This window comes from Petromyzon marinus, chromosome 73 (genome assembly GCF_048934315.1).
Source record: "Petromyzon marinus isolate PM22_M1 ecotype Great Lakes invasive population chromosome 73, UKy_Petmar_22M1.pri1.0, whole genome shotgun sequence".
Taxonomy (NCBI): Eukaryota; Metazoa; Chordata; class Hyperoartia; order Petromyzontiformes; family Petromyzontidae; genus Petromyzon; species Petromyzon marinus.
Genome location: NC_133739.1, coordinates 2,131,846 through 2,147,573, shown reverse-complemented (window position 1 = coordinate 2,147,573; position 15,728 = coordinate 2,131,846). Strand labels below are relative to the sequence as shown.

General features: G+C 53.0%; 1 protein-coding gene across 4 annotated transcripts in view; it reads left to right on the top strand.

Moving 5' to 3' along the window:
- The window catches only part of LOC142907005 (uncharacterized), a 45,418-nt gene that overhangs the window by 7,699 nt on the left and 21,991 nt on the right, over positions 1-15,728 (top strand). For 2 of the 4 annotated variants that reach the window (XR_012930618.1, XM_076055904.1), the window contains exons 1-5: positions 21-507; positions 2,189-2,230; positions 4,108-4,161; positions 5,446-5,528; positions 13,988-14,043. Coding sequence is in view for 3 of the 4 variants with exons in the window: in XM_076055904.1 (XP_075912019.1) it covers positions 2,228-2,230; positions 4,108-4,161; positions 5,446-5,528; positions 13,988-14,043 (196 nt within the window). In the remaining variant the exon portion in view is untranslated. Of the gene's footprint in view, positions 1-20; positions 508-543; positions 979-2,188; positions 2,231-4,107; positions 4,162-5,445; positions 5,529-13,987; positions 14,044-15,728 lie in introns of those variants that run through there. The other 2 variants (XM_076055905.1, XM_076055906.1) reach the window with 2 other exon arrangements.

Below are 15,728 nucleotides of genomic sequence, written 5' to 3'. Positions count from 1 at the left end.
AGACGTCTTCACATTCTGGTGGACGTCTACTGATTCCGGTAGATCTCTTCCGATTTCAGAAGACGTCGTCACATTCTGGTAGACGTCTTCCGATTCCGGTAGAGCTACGAGCGGCCTCTAAGCTCGCGTGAGGCTTTCGCGACAAACTTTAAACGTCGCAGTGATATTGACGCGATATAAACGCCTTGTAATGAATAAATAAATCAAATATCCCTCATTGATTAAGGAGAGTTTATTGTTTAAATAGTTTACATAGTTTACATAGCTGTGGTGTTGATGCGGTGAGGGGGAGGGCCGATCGCGATACGAGCAAGCAGAAATAAAACGTCGCGAACGGGTCGCGAAAGGTCGCGACAAACAGCAAACAACCGCGGGGCGGTCGCGACAAACAACGACAGGCGACGAGACGCGGCGGGTTGGTGGGTGAGAGACCGAGGCGGGCCACGCCTTGCCTGGTTTCTCTGCCGGGCTTTGGGTGCGCGGAGCCGGCGAGGGAAGTAGGCCGAGGTGGGTTGGGGGGGGGGGGGGGTTGTCGTGAAAGTGTTCGTGACGACCCTAGGTCGACTCGGCCTCAAGTAAACATCGCCAATTGGGGAGAGACAAAGGCGGCCGGGCGTGCTTTGTGGGTGAATGGGTGAGTTAGTGGGTGAGTGAGTGACTGGGTGAGAGACCGAGGCGGGCCACGCTTTGCCTGTTTTTTTCTGCCGGGCTTTGGGTGCGCGGAGCCGGCGAGAGAAGTAGGCCGAGGTGGGTTGGGGGGGTGTCGTGAAAGTGTTCGTGACGACCCTAGGTCGACTCGGCCTCAAGTAAACATCGCCAATTGGGGAGAGACAAAGGCGGCCGGGCGTGCTTTGTGGGTGAATGGGTGAGTTAGTGGGTGAGTGAGTGACTGGGTGAGAGACCGAGGCGGGCCACGCTTTGCCTGTTTTTTTCTGCCGGGCTTTGGGTGCGCGGAGCCGGCGAGAGAAGTAGGCCGAGGTGGGTTGGGGGGGGTGTCGTGAAAGTGTTCGTGACGACCCTAGGTCGACTCGGCCTCAAGTAAACATCGCCAATTGGGGAGAGACAAAGGCGGCCGGGCGTGCGTGTAGGGTGAATGAGTTAGTGGGTGAGTGAGTGTGTGGGTTGGTAGTTGAGTGGGTGAGTGGGTGGGTGAGTTGGTAGTTGAGTGGGTGAGTAGGTGGGTGGGTGAGTGAGTGAGTTGGGTGAGTGAGTGGGTGTGTGGGTTGGTAGTTGAGTGGGTGAGTAGGTGGGTGAGTGGGTGAGTTGGGTAAGTGAGTGGGTGAGTGGGTTGGTAGTTGAGTGGGTGAGTGGGTGGGTGAGTGAGTGGGTGAATTGGGTGGGTGTGTGGGTTGGTAGTTGAGTGGGTGAGTAGGTGGGTGAGTGGGTGAGTTGGGTGAGTGGGTTGGTAGTTGAGTGGGTGAGTAGGTGGGTGAGTGGGTGAGTGAGTTGGTAGTTGAGTGGGTGAGTTGGGTAAGTGAGTGGGTGAGTGGGTGAGTGGGTTGGTAGTTGAGTGGGTGAGTAGGTGGGTGAGTGAGTGGGTGAGTTGGGTGAGTTGGTGAGTGGGTTGGTAGTTGAGTGGGTGAGTAGGTGGGTGAGTTGGGTGAGTGAGTGGGTGAGTGGGTTGGTAGTTGAGTGGGTGAGTTGAGTAAATGAGTGGGTGTGTGGGTTGGTAGTTGAGTAGGTGGGTGAGTTGGGTGAGTGAGTGGGTGTGTGGGTTGGTAGTTGAGTGGGTGAGTAGGTGGGTGAGTGAGTGGGTGAGTTGGGTGAGTGAGTGGGTGTGTGGGTTGGTAGTTGGGTGGGTGAGTAGGTGGGTGAGTGAGTGAGTGGGTGAGTTGGGTGAATGAGTGGGTGTGTGGGTTGGGAGGTGAGTCAGTGTGTGAGTTGCACTGGGGAGAGACAAAGGCGGCCGGGCGTGGTGCTGGCCACCCACCCCCTCTGTGTGTGCCACAGTGCCGGTAGCCTTCATAGGTGCCCACTAACAGCACTTGCCCCTACAGTCCGTGAAAGGCTACACGGGGGACCTTTATTTTGTTAGTGACCAGCGGTGTCAAGATCGGCCTCTGTGTGGTGGAGGAGGCTCGTGAAGGACGCTGCTGTCACTGGGCAGTGCCAGGCTAGGTGCACCTTGAGGCTACTAGGCAGGCCGAGTGGTTTAAAATGTTTCCTGAATTTGTATTTTTTTCCACAGAAGTAAGAAGGAGGAGTTGTCGGTGCTCAGAACTTAATCATGGTAACTCATCAAAGACACAGTCACGGACACACACACAGAGACACACACAGACACACACATAGACAGACACACAGACACAGACACATACACAGACAGACACATACACAGGCAGACACATACACAGACAGAAACACGCAGACACACGCAGACACACAGAGACACACGCAGACACACACAGACACACAGACACATACACAGACAGACACAGAGACACACACAGACACACACATACACAGACACACACATACACAGACAGACACATACACAGACAGACACACGCAGACACACAGACACACACACAGACACAGACAGACACACACACATACACACAGACACACACACAGACAGAGACACACACAGTTACACAGACACACACACACAGACAGACACACAGACAGACACATACACAGACAGACAGACACACGCAGACACACACAAAGACACGCTCACACAGACTCGCACACACAGACACACACACAAAGATAAAGACAAAGATCCCCCGTATAGCTTTAACAGACTGTAGGGGCAAGTGCTGTTAACTAGTAGCACCTATGAAGGCCAGAACGGCACACGAGGGGGTGGGTGGCCAGCACCTCGCCCGGCCGCCTTTGTCTCCCCAGTGGCGATGTTTACACACCGCTACACCAGGTACTCATTTGAGGCTGAGTCGACCTAGGGGAGGCCCGGGACCGGTTCAGATAATCGTCACTGACGGTGTTGGCCGTGAGCGGGAATCGAACCCAGGTCGCCAGGTTCTTAGCGCAGCGTAGCGCTAACCACTACACTACCACTCCCCACAAGACACACACACACATACACACACACACGTGTGTATGTGTGTGTGTCTGTGTGTCTCTATGTAACGTGTGTGTCTGTGTGTGTGTCTGTGTAACGTGTGTCTATGTGTGTGTCTGTGTGTGTGTCTGTGTGTGTCTATGTAACGTGTGTCTATGTAACGTGTGTGTGTCTGTGTGTGTGTCTGTGTGTGTGTCTGTGCGTGTGTCTGTGCGTGTGTCTGTGTGTGTGTGTCTATGTAACGTATGTCTATGTGTGTGTCTGTGTGTGTCTATGTAACGTGTGTGTGTCTGTGTGTCTATGTCTGTGTGTCTTTGTGTGTGTCTGTGTGTGTGTGTCTATGTGTATGTCTGTGTGTGTGTCTGTGTGTGTGTCTATGTAACGTGTCTGTGCGTGTCTGTGTGTGTGTCTGTGTAACGTGTGTCTATGTGTATGTCTGTGTGTGTGTCTGTGTGTGTGTCTATGTAACGTGTGTATCTGTGTGTGTGTCTATTTAACGTGTCTGTGTGTGTGTCTGTGTGTGTGTCTGTGCGTGTGTCTGTGCGTGTGTCTGTGTGTGTGTGTGTGTGTCTGTGTGTGTGTCTGTGCGTGTGTCTGTGCGTGTGTGTGTGTCTGTGTGTGTGTCTGTGTGTGTGTGTCTATGTAACGTGTGTATCTGTGTGTGTGTCTGTGTGTGTCTATGTAACGTGTGTGTGTGTCTGTGTGTGTGTCTATTTAACGTGTCTGTGTGTGTGTCTGTGTGTGTGTCTGTGTGCGTGTGTCTGTGTGTGTGTCTGTGTGTGTGTCTGTGTGTGTCTGTGTGTGTGTCTATTTAACGTGTCTGTGTGTGTGTGTCTGTGTGTGTCTGTGTGTCTGTGTGTGTATCTGTGTGTGTCTATTTAACGTGTCTGTGTGTGTGTCTGTGTGTGTGTGTCTGTGTGTGTGTGTCTGTGTGTGTGTCTGTGTGTGTGTATCTGTGTGTGTGTGTCTGTGTGTGTGTCTGTGTGTGTATCTATTTAACGTGTCTGTGTGTGTGTCTGTGTGTGTGTCTGTGTGTGTGTGTCTGTGTGTGTGTGTGTGTCTGTGTGTGTGTCTGTGTGCAGGGTGAACGCAAGGGAGTCAACAAGTACTACCCTCCAGACTTCGACCCAGCCAAGGTGGCTACCGACTGGCATCATCATCATCAGCAGCTGTAGCAGTAGTAGCAACAGCAGTCCTAGTAGCAACAGCATTATCAGCAGCATCGGCAGCAGTAGCAACAGCATCAGCAGTCATAGTAGCAGCAGCAGCATCAGCAGTAGCAGCAGTAGCATCAGCAGCAACAGCAGCAGCAGTAGTAGTAGTAACAGCATCATCAGCTGCAGTAGCATCAGTAGTGGTAGCATCATCATCATCAGCTGTAGCATCAGCAGTGGTATCAGCATCATCAACAGCATCATCAGCTGCAGTAGCATCAGCAGTGGTATCAGCATCATCAACAGCATCATCATCAGCTGCAGTAGCATCAGCATCATCAACAGCATCATCATCAGCAGTGGTATTAGCATCATTATCAGCATCATCATCAGCAGTGGTATTAGCATGATCATCAGCTGCAGTAGCATCAGCAGTGGTATCAGCATCATCAGCGTCATCATCAGCTGCAGTAGCATCAGCAGTGGTATCAGCATCATCATCAGCAGTGGTATCAGCATCATCAGCGCCATCATCAGCTGCAGTAGCATCAGCAGTGGTATCAGCATCATCATCAGCAGTGGTATCAGCATCATCAGCATCATCATCAGCTGCAGTAGCATCAGCAGTGGTATCAGCATCATCATCAGCAGTGGTATCAGCATCATCAGCGTCATGATCAGCTGCAGTAGCATCAGCAGTGGTATCAGCATCATCATCAGCAGTGGTATCAGCATCATCAGCGTCATCATCAGCTGCAGTAGCATCAGCAGTGGTATCAGCATCATCATCAGCAGTGGTATCAGCATCATCAGCGTCATCATCAGCTGCAGTAGCATCAGCAGTGGTATCAGCATCATCATCAGCAGTGGTATCAGCATCATCAGCGTCATCATCAGCTGCAGTAGCATCAGCAGTGGTATCAGCATCATCATCAGCAGTGGTATCAGCATCATCAGCGTCATCATCAGCTGCAGTAGCATCAGCAGTGGTATCAGCATCATCATCAGCAGTGGTATCAGCATCATCAGCGTCATCATCAGCTGCAGTAGCATCAGCAGTGGTATCAGCATCATCATCAGCAGTGGTATCAGCATCATCAGCGTCATCATCAGCTGCAGTAGCATCAGCAGTGGTATCAGCATCATCATCAGCAGTGGTATCATCATCATCATCAGCAGTGGTATCAGCATCATCATCATCAGCAGTGGTATCAGCATCATCATGATAATGATCACCACCACCACTCTCCCTGTCTGTGCCCCCAGCACGGCTCGCTCAATGGCTACCACAAGACTCACGCCTTGCGGGAGAGAGCTCGCAAGCTATCTCAGGGTATCCTCATCATCAGGTGATCACTCACCACGCACTCACCACTCACCACTCACTCACCACTCACTCACCACTCACTCACCACTCACTCACCACTCACCACTCGCTCACCACTCACTCACCACTCACTCACTCACCACTCACTCACTCACCACTCACTCACCACTCACTCACTCACCACTCACTCAACCACTCACTCACTCACCACTCACTCACTCACCACTCACCACTCACTCACTCACCACTCACTCACTCACCACTCACTCACTCACCACTCACTCACTCACCACTCACTCACCACTCACTCACCACTCGCCACTCACTCACCACTCACTCACCACTCACCACTCACTCAACCACTCACTCACCACTCGCTCACTCACTCGCTCACTCACTCGCTCACTCACCACTCACTCACTCACTCACCACTCACTCACCACTCACTCACTCACCACTCACTCACCACTCACTCACCACTCGCCACTCACTCACCACTCACTCACCACTCACTCACCACTCACTCACTCACTCACCACTCACTCACCACTCACTCACCACTCACTCACCACTCACTCGCTCACCTACTCACCACTCACTCACCACTCACTCACCACTCACCACTCACTCACCACTCACTCACCACTCACTCACCACTCGCTCGCTCACTCACTCGCTCACTCACTCGCTCACTCACCACTCACTCACTCACCACTCACTCACCACTCACTCACCACTCACTCACCACTCACTCACCACTCACTCGCTCGCTCACTCACTCACCACTCACTCACTCACTCACCACTCACTCACTCACCACTCACTCACCACTCACTCACCACTCACTCACCACTCACTCACTCACCACTCACTCACTCACCACTCACCACTCACTCGCTCACTCGCTCGCTCACTCACTCACCACTCACTCACTCAACCACTCACCACTCACTCACCACGCACTCACCACTCACTCACCACTCACTCACCACTCACTCACCACTCACTCACTCGCTCACTCGCTCGCTCACTCACTCACCACTCACTCACTCAACCACTCACTCACTCACCACTCACTCACCATTCACCACTCACTCACCACGCACTCACCACTCACTCACCACTCACTCACTCACCACTCACTCACTCACCACGCACTCACTCACCACTCACTCACCACTCACTCACCACTCACTCACCACTCACTCACCACTCACTCACTCACCACTCACTCGCTCACTCACTCACCACTCACCCACTCACTCACCACTCACTCACCACTCACTCACTCACTCACCACTCACTCACTCACTCACCACTCACTCGCTCACTCGCTCACCACTCGCTCACTCACCACTCACTCACCACTCACTCACTCACCACTCACTCGCTCACTCACTCACCACTCACTCACTCACCACTCACTCACTCACCACTCACTCACCACTCACTCACTCACCACTCACTCACCACTCACTCACTCACCACTCACTCACCACTCACTCACTCACCACTCACTCGCTCACTCACTAACCACTCACTCACTCACCACTCACTCACCACTCACTCACCACTCACCACTCACTCACCACACACCACTCACTCACCACTCATCACTCACCATTCATCACTCACCACTCACTCACCACTCATCACTCACCACTCATCACTCATCACTCACTCACCACTCACTCACTCGCTCACTCACTCATCACTCACCACTCACTCACCACTCGCTCACCACTCACTCGCTCGCTCACTCGCTCACTCGCTCACTCACCACTCACTCACCACTCACCCACTCGCTCACTCACCACTCACTTGCTCACCACTCACTCGCTCACTCACTCACTCACCACTCACTCACCACTCACTCACCACTCACTCACTCAACCACTCACTCACCCACTCACTCACCCACTCAATCACTCACTCACTCACCACTCACTCACCACTCACTCGCTCACTCACCACTCACTTACCACTCACCCACTCACTCACCCACTCACTCACCACTCACCACTCACTCACCACTCACTCGCTCACTCACTCACCCCTCACTCACTCACTCACCACTCACTCACCACTTACTCGCTCACTCACTCACTCGCTCACTCACCACTCACTCGCTCACTCACCACTCACTCACTCACCACTCACTCGCTCACTCGCTCACTCACCACTCACTCACCACTCATTACCGCAAGGCGTGAGTCGCTCACTCACCACTCACTCACTCGCTCACTCGCTCACTCACTCACTCACCACTCACTCACCACTCACTCACTCACCACTCACTCACCACTCACTCACCACTCACTCACTCACCACTCACTCACCACTCACTCACCACTCACTCACCACTCACTCACCACTCACCACTCACTCACCACTGACTCGCTCACTCACTCACTCACCACTCACTCACCACTCACTCACTCACCACTCACCACTCACTCACCACTCACTCACCACTCACCACTCACTCACCACTGACTCGCTCACTCACTCACTCACCACTCACTCACCACTCACTCACTCACCACTCACTCACCACTCACTCACCACTCACTCACCACTCACTCACTCACCACTCACCACTCACTCACCACTCACTCACCACTCACTCACTCACCACTCACTCACCACTCACTCACTCACCACTCACTCACCACTCACTCACCACTCACTCACTCACCACTCACTCACCACTCACTCACTCACCACTCACTCACCACTCACTCACTCACCACTCACTCACCACTCACTCACCACTCACCACTCACTCACCACTCACTCACTCACCACTCACTCACCACTCACTCACCACTCACCACTCACTCACCACTCACTCACCAATCACTCACCACTCACTCACCACTCACTCACTCACCACTCACTCACCACTCACTCACTCACCACTGACTCGCTCACTCACTCACTCACCACTCACTCACCACTCACTCACTCACCACTCACTCACCACTCACTCACCACTCACTCACTCACTCACCACTCACTCACCACTCACTCACCACTCACCACTCACTCACCACTCACTCACCACTCACTCACTCACCACTCACTCACCACTCACTCACCACTCACTCACCACTCAATCACTCACTTGCTCACTTGCTCACTCACTCGCTCACTCACCACTCAATCGCTCACCACTCACTCACTCACCACTCACTCAGCACTCACTCACCATTCACTCACCACTCACTCACCACTCACTCACCACTCAATCACTCACTCACCACTCACTCACTCACCACTCACTCACCACTCACTCACCACTCACTCACCACTCACTCACTCACCACTCACTCACCACTCACTCACCACTCGCTCGCTCACTCACCACTCACTCACCACGCACTCACCACTCACTCACCACTCACTCACTCACCACTCACTCACTCACCACTCACTCACTACTCACTCACTCACCACTCACTCACCACTCACTCACCACTCACTCACCACTCACTCACTCACCACTCACTCGCTCACTCACTCACCACTCACCCACTCACTCACCACTCACTCACCACTCACTCACTCACTCACCACTCACTCACTCACTCACCACTCACTCGCTCACTCGCTCACCACTCGCTCACTCACCACTCACTCACCACTCACTCACTCACCACTCACTCGCTCACTCACTCACCACTCACTCACTCACCACTCACTCACTCACCACTCACTCACCACTCACTCACTCACCACTCACTCACCACTCACTCACTCACCACTCACTCACCACTCACTCACTCACCACTCACTCGCTCACTCACTAACCACTCACTCACTCACCACTCACTCACCACTCACTCACCACTCACCACTCACTCACCACACACCACTCACTCACCACTCATCACTCACCATTCATCACTCACCACTCACTCACCACTCATCACTCACCACTCATCACTCACTCACCACTCACTCACTCGCTCACTCACTCATCACTCACCACTCACTCACCACTCGCTCACCACTCACTCGCTCGCTCACTCGCTCACTCGCTCACTCACCACGCACTCACCACTCACTCACCACTCACTCACTCACCACTCACTCACTCACCACTCACTCACTACTCACTCACTCACCACTCACTCACCACTCACTCACCACTCACTCACCACTCACTCACCACTCACTCACTCGCTCACTCACTCACCACTCACCCACTCACTCACCACTCACTCACCACTCACTCACTCACTCGCCACTCACTCACTCATCACTCACTCACTCACTCACCACTCACTCGCTCACTCGCTCACCACTCGCTCACTCACCACTCACTCACCACTCACTCACTCACCACTCACTCGCTCACTCACTCACCACTCACTCACTCACCACTCACTCACTCACCACTCACTCACCACTCACTCACTCACCACTCACTCACCACTCACTCACTCACCACTCACTCACCACTCACTCACTCACCACTCACTCGCTCACTCACTAACCACTCACTCACTCACCACTCACTCACCACTCACTCACCACTCACCACTCACTCACCACACACCACTCACTCACCACTCATCACTCACCATTCATCACTCACCACTCACTCACCACTCATCACTCACCACTCATCACTCACTCACCACTCACTCACTCGCTCACTCACTCATCACTCACCACTCACTCACCACTCGCTCACCACTCACTCGCTCGCTCACTCGCTCACTCGCTCACTCACCACTCACTCACCACTCACTCACCCACTCGCTCACTCACCACTCACTTGCTCACCACTCACTCGCTCACTCACTCACTCACCACTCACTCACCACTCACTCACCACTCACTCACTCAACCACTCACTCACCCACTCACTCACCCACTCAATCACTCACTCACTCACCACTCACTCACCACTCACTCACCACTCACTCGCTCACTCACCACTCACTTACCACTCACCCACTCACTCACCCACTCACTCACCACTCACCACTCACTCACCACTCACTCGCTCACTCACTCACCCCTCACTCACTCACTCACCACTCACTCACCACTTACTCGCTCACTCACTCACTCGCTCACTCACCACTCACTCGCTCACTCACCACTCACTCACTCACCACTCACTCGCTCACTCGCTCACTCGCTCACTCACCACTCACTCACCACTCATTACCGCAAGGCGTGAGTCGCTCACTCACCACTCACTCACTCGCTCACTCGCTCACTCACTCACTCACCACTCACTCACCACTCACTCACTCACCACTCACTCACCACTCACTCACCACTCACTCACTCACCACTCACTCACCACTCACTCACCACTCACTCACCACTCACTCACCACTCACCACTCACTCACCACTGACTCGCTCACTCACTCACTCACCACTCACTCACCACTCACTCACTCACCACTCACTCACCACTCACTCACCACTCACTCACTCACCACTCACTCACCACTCACTCACTCACCACTCACTCACCACTCACTCACCACTCACCACTCACTCACCACTCACTCACCACTCACTCACCACTCACCACTCACTCACTCACCACTCACTCACCACTCACTCACTCACCACTCACTCACCACTCACTCACTCACCACTCACTCACCACTCACTCACCACTCACTCACTCACCACTCACTCACCACTCACTCACTCACCACTCACTCACCACTCACTCACCACTCACCCACTCACTCACCACTCACTCACCACTCACTCACCACTCACTCACCACTCACTCACCACTCACCACTCACTCACTCACCACTCACTCACCACTCACTCACCACTCACTCACCACTCACTCACTCACCACTCACTCACCACTCACTCACTCACCACTGACTCGCTCACTCACTCACTCACCACTCACTCACCACTCACTCACTCACCACTCACTCACCACTCACTCACCACTCACTCACTCACTCACCACTCACTCACCACTCACTCACCACTCACCACTCACTCACCACTCACTCGCTCGCTCGCTCGCTCACTCACTCACCACTCACTTACCACTCAATCACCACTCACTCGCTCGCTCGCTCACTCACTCACCACTCACTCACTTACCACTCACTCACCACTCACTCACTCGCTCACTCACTCATCACTCACCACTCACTCACCACTCGCTCACCACTCACTCGCTCGCTCACTCGCTCACTCGCTCACTCACCACTCACTCACCACTCACTCACCCACTCGCTCACTCACCACTCACTTGCTCACCACTCACTCGCTCACTCACTCACTCACCACTCACTCACCACTCACTCACCACTCACTCACTCAACCACTCACTCACCCACTCACCCACTCAATCACTCACTCACTCACCACTCACTCACCACTCACCATTCATCACTCACCACTCACTCACCACTCATCACTCACCACTCATCACTCACTCACCACTCACTCACTCGCTCACTCACTCATCACTCACCACTCACTCACCACTCGCTCACCACTCACTCGCTCGCTCACTCGCTCACTCGCTCACTCACCACTCACTCACCACTCACTCACCCACTCGCTCACTCACCACTCACTTGCTCACCACTCACTCGCTCACTCACTCACTCACCACTCACTCACCACTCACTCACCACTCACTCACTCAACCACTCACTCACCCACTCACTCACCCACTCAATCACTCACTCACTCACCACTCACTCACCACTCACTCACCACTCACTCGCTCACTCACCACTCACTTACCACTCACCCACTCACTCACCCACTCACTCACCACTCACCACTCACTCACCACTCACTCGCTCACTCACTCACCCCTCACTCACTCACTCACCACTCACTCACCACTTACTCGCTCACTCACTCACTCGCTCACTCACCACTCACTCGCTCACTCACCACTCACTCACTCACCACTCACTCGCTCACTCGCTCACTCACCACTCACTCACCACTCATTACCGCAAGGCGTGAGTCGCTCACTCACCACTCACTCACTCGCTCACTCGCTCACTCACTCACTCACCACTCACTCACCACTCACTCACTCACCACTCACTCACCACTCACTCACCACTCACTCACTCACCACTCACTCACCACTCACTCACCACTCACTCACCACTCACTCCACTCACCACTCACTCACCACTGACTCGCTCACTCACTCACTCACCACTCACTCACCACTCACTCACTCACTCACCACTCACTCACCACTCACTCACCACTCACTCACTCACCACTCACTCACCACTCACTCACTCACCACTCACTCACCACTCACTCACCACTCACCACTCACTCACCACTCACTCACCACTCACTCACCACTCACCACTCACTCACTCACCACTCACTCACCACTCACTCACTCACCACTCACTCACCACTCACTCACTCACCACTCACTCACCACTCACTCACCACTCACTCACTCACCACTCACTCACCACTCACTCACTCACCACTCACTCACCACTCACTCACTCACCACTCACTCACCACTCACTCACCACTCACTCACTCACCACTCACTCACCACTCACTCACTCACCACTCACTCACCACTCACTCACCACTCACCCACTCACTCACCACTCACTCACCACTCACTCACTCACCACTCACTCACCACTCACTCACCACTCACCACTCACTCACTCACCACTCACTCACCACTCACTCACCACTCACTCACCACTCACTCACTCACCACTCACTCACCACTCACTCACTCACCACTGACTCGCTCACTCACTCACTCACCACTCACTCACCACTCACTCACTCACCACTCACTCACCACTCACTCACCACTCACTCACTCACTCACCACTCACTCACCACTCACTCACCACTCACTCACCACTCACCACTCACTCACCACTCACTCGCTCGCTCGCTCACTCACTCACCACTCACTTACCACTCAATCACCACTCACTCGCTCGCTCGCTCACTCACTCACCACTCACTCACTTACCACTCACTCACCACTCACTCACCACTCACTCACCACTCACTCGCTCACTCGCTCACTCACTCGCTCACCACTCACTCACCACTCACTCACCACTCACTCACTCACCACTCACTCACCACTCACTCACCACTCACTCACCACTCAATCACTCACTTGCTCACTTGCTCACTCACTCGCTCACTCACCACTCAATCGCTCACCACTCACTCACTCACCACTCACTCAGCACTCACTCACCATTCACTCACCACTCACTCACCACTCACTCACCACTCAATCACTCACTCACCACTCACTCACTCACCACTCACTCACCACTCACTCACCACTCGCTCGCTCACTCACCACTCACTCACCACTCACTCACCACTCACTCACCAACTCACTCACCCACTCACCACTCAATTACAACTCACCAGCACCGCTCACCACCGCTCACCACCGCTCACCCCGGTGATGCTGTGTGTGGTGGTGCAGGTTTGAGATGCCCTACAACATCTGGTGTGACGGCTGTGGAAACCACATCGGCATGGGTAACCTTACCAACAACTCTACCACTACCAACAACTCTACCACTACCACCAACGTTACCACTACCACCAACTCTACCACTACCACCAACGTGGTAGTGGTGGAGTTACTATTACCACTACCACCATATCTACCACAACCACCAACTCTACCACTACCCTTACCACTACCACTACCCGTACCACTACCCTTACCACTACCACTACCCTTACCACTACCACTACCCTTACCACTACCCTTACCACCACCCTTACCACTACCCCTACCCTTACCACTACCACTACCCTTACCACTACCCTTACCACTACCCTTACCACTACCCCTACCCTTACCACTACCACTACCCTTACCACTACCACTACCCTTACCACTACCCTTACCACTACCACTACCCTTACCACTACCCTTACCACTACCCTTACCACTACCACTACCCTTACCACTACCCTTACCACTACCCTTACCACTACCCTTACCACTACCCCTACCCTTACCACTACCCTTACCACTACCCTTACCACTACCCTTACCACTACCCTTACCACTACCCTTACCACTACCCCTACCCTTACCACTACCCTTACCACTACCCTTACCACTACCCTTACCACTACCCTTACCACTACCCTTACCACTATCACTACCCTTACCACTACCACTACCCTTACCACTACCCTTACCACTACCACTACCCTTACCACTACCACTACCCTTACCACTACCCTTACCACTACCACTACCCTTACCACTACCCTTACCACTACCCTTACCACCAACTTTACCACTACCACTACCCTTACCACTACCCTTACCACTACCCTTACCACTACCACTACCCTTACCACTACCACTACCCTTACCACTACACCTTACTACTACCCTTACCACTACCCTTACCACTACCCTTGCCACTACCACTACCCTTACCACTACCACTACCCTTACCACTACCACTACCCTTACCACCAACTTTACCCTTACCACTACCCTTACCACTACCACTACCCTTACCACCAACTTTACCATTACCACCAACTTTACCACCAACTTTACCACTACCACGACGCCATCTAATACCACTACCCCTACACCTAACCCTACAACATCTGTGTCAATGTGTATGTGTCTATGTGTCTATGTGTGTGTCTGTGTGTTTGTGTCTATGTGTATGTGTCTATGTGTATGTGTCTATGTGTGTGTCAATGTGTATGTGACTATGTGTCTATGTGTGTGTCTGTGTGTTTGTGTCTATGTGTATGTGTCTATGTGTGTGTGTCTGTGTGTTTGTGTGTGTGTCTATGTGTGTGTCTGTGTGTGTCTGTGTGTGTCTGTGTGTGTGTGTCTATGTGTCTATGTGTGTGTGTCTGTGTGTTTGTGTGTGTGTCTATGTGTGTGTCTGTGTGTGTCTGTGTGTATCTGTGTGTGTGTGTCTATGTGTCTATGTGTGTGTCTGTGTGTGTGTGTGTGTGTCTATGTGTATGTGTCTATGTGTCTATGTGTGTGTCTGTGTGTTTGTGTCTATGTGTATGTGTCTATGTGTGTCTATGTGTGTCTGTGTGTGTGTCTATGTGTGTGTCTGTGTGTGTCTGTGTGTGTCTGTGTGTGTGTGTCTATATGTGTGTGTGTGTGTCTGTGTGTGTGTCTGTGTGTGTCTATATGTGTCTGTGTGTCTATGTGTGTCTGTGTG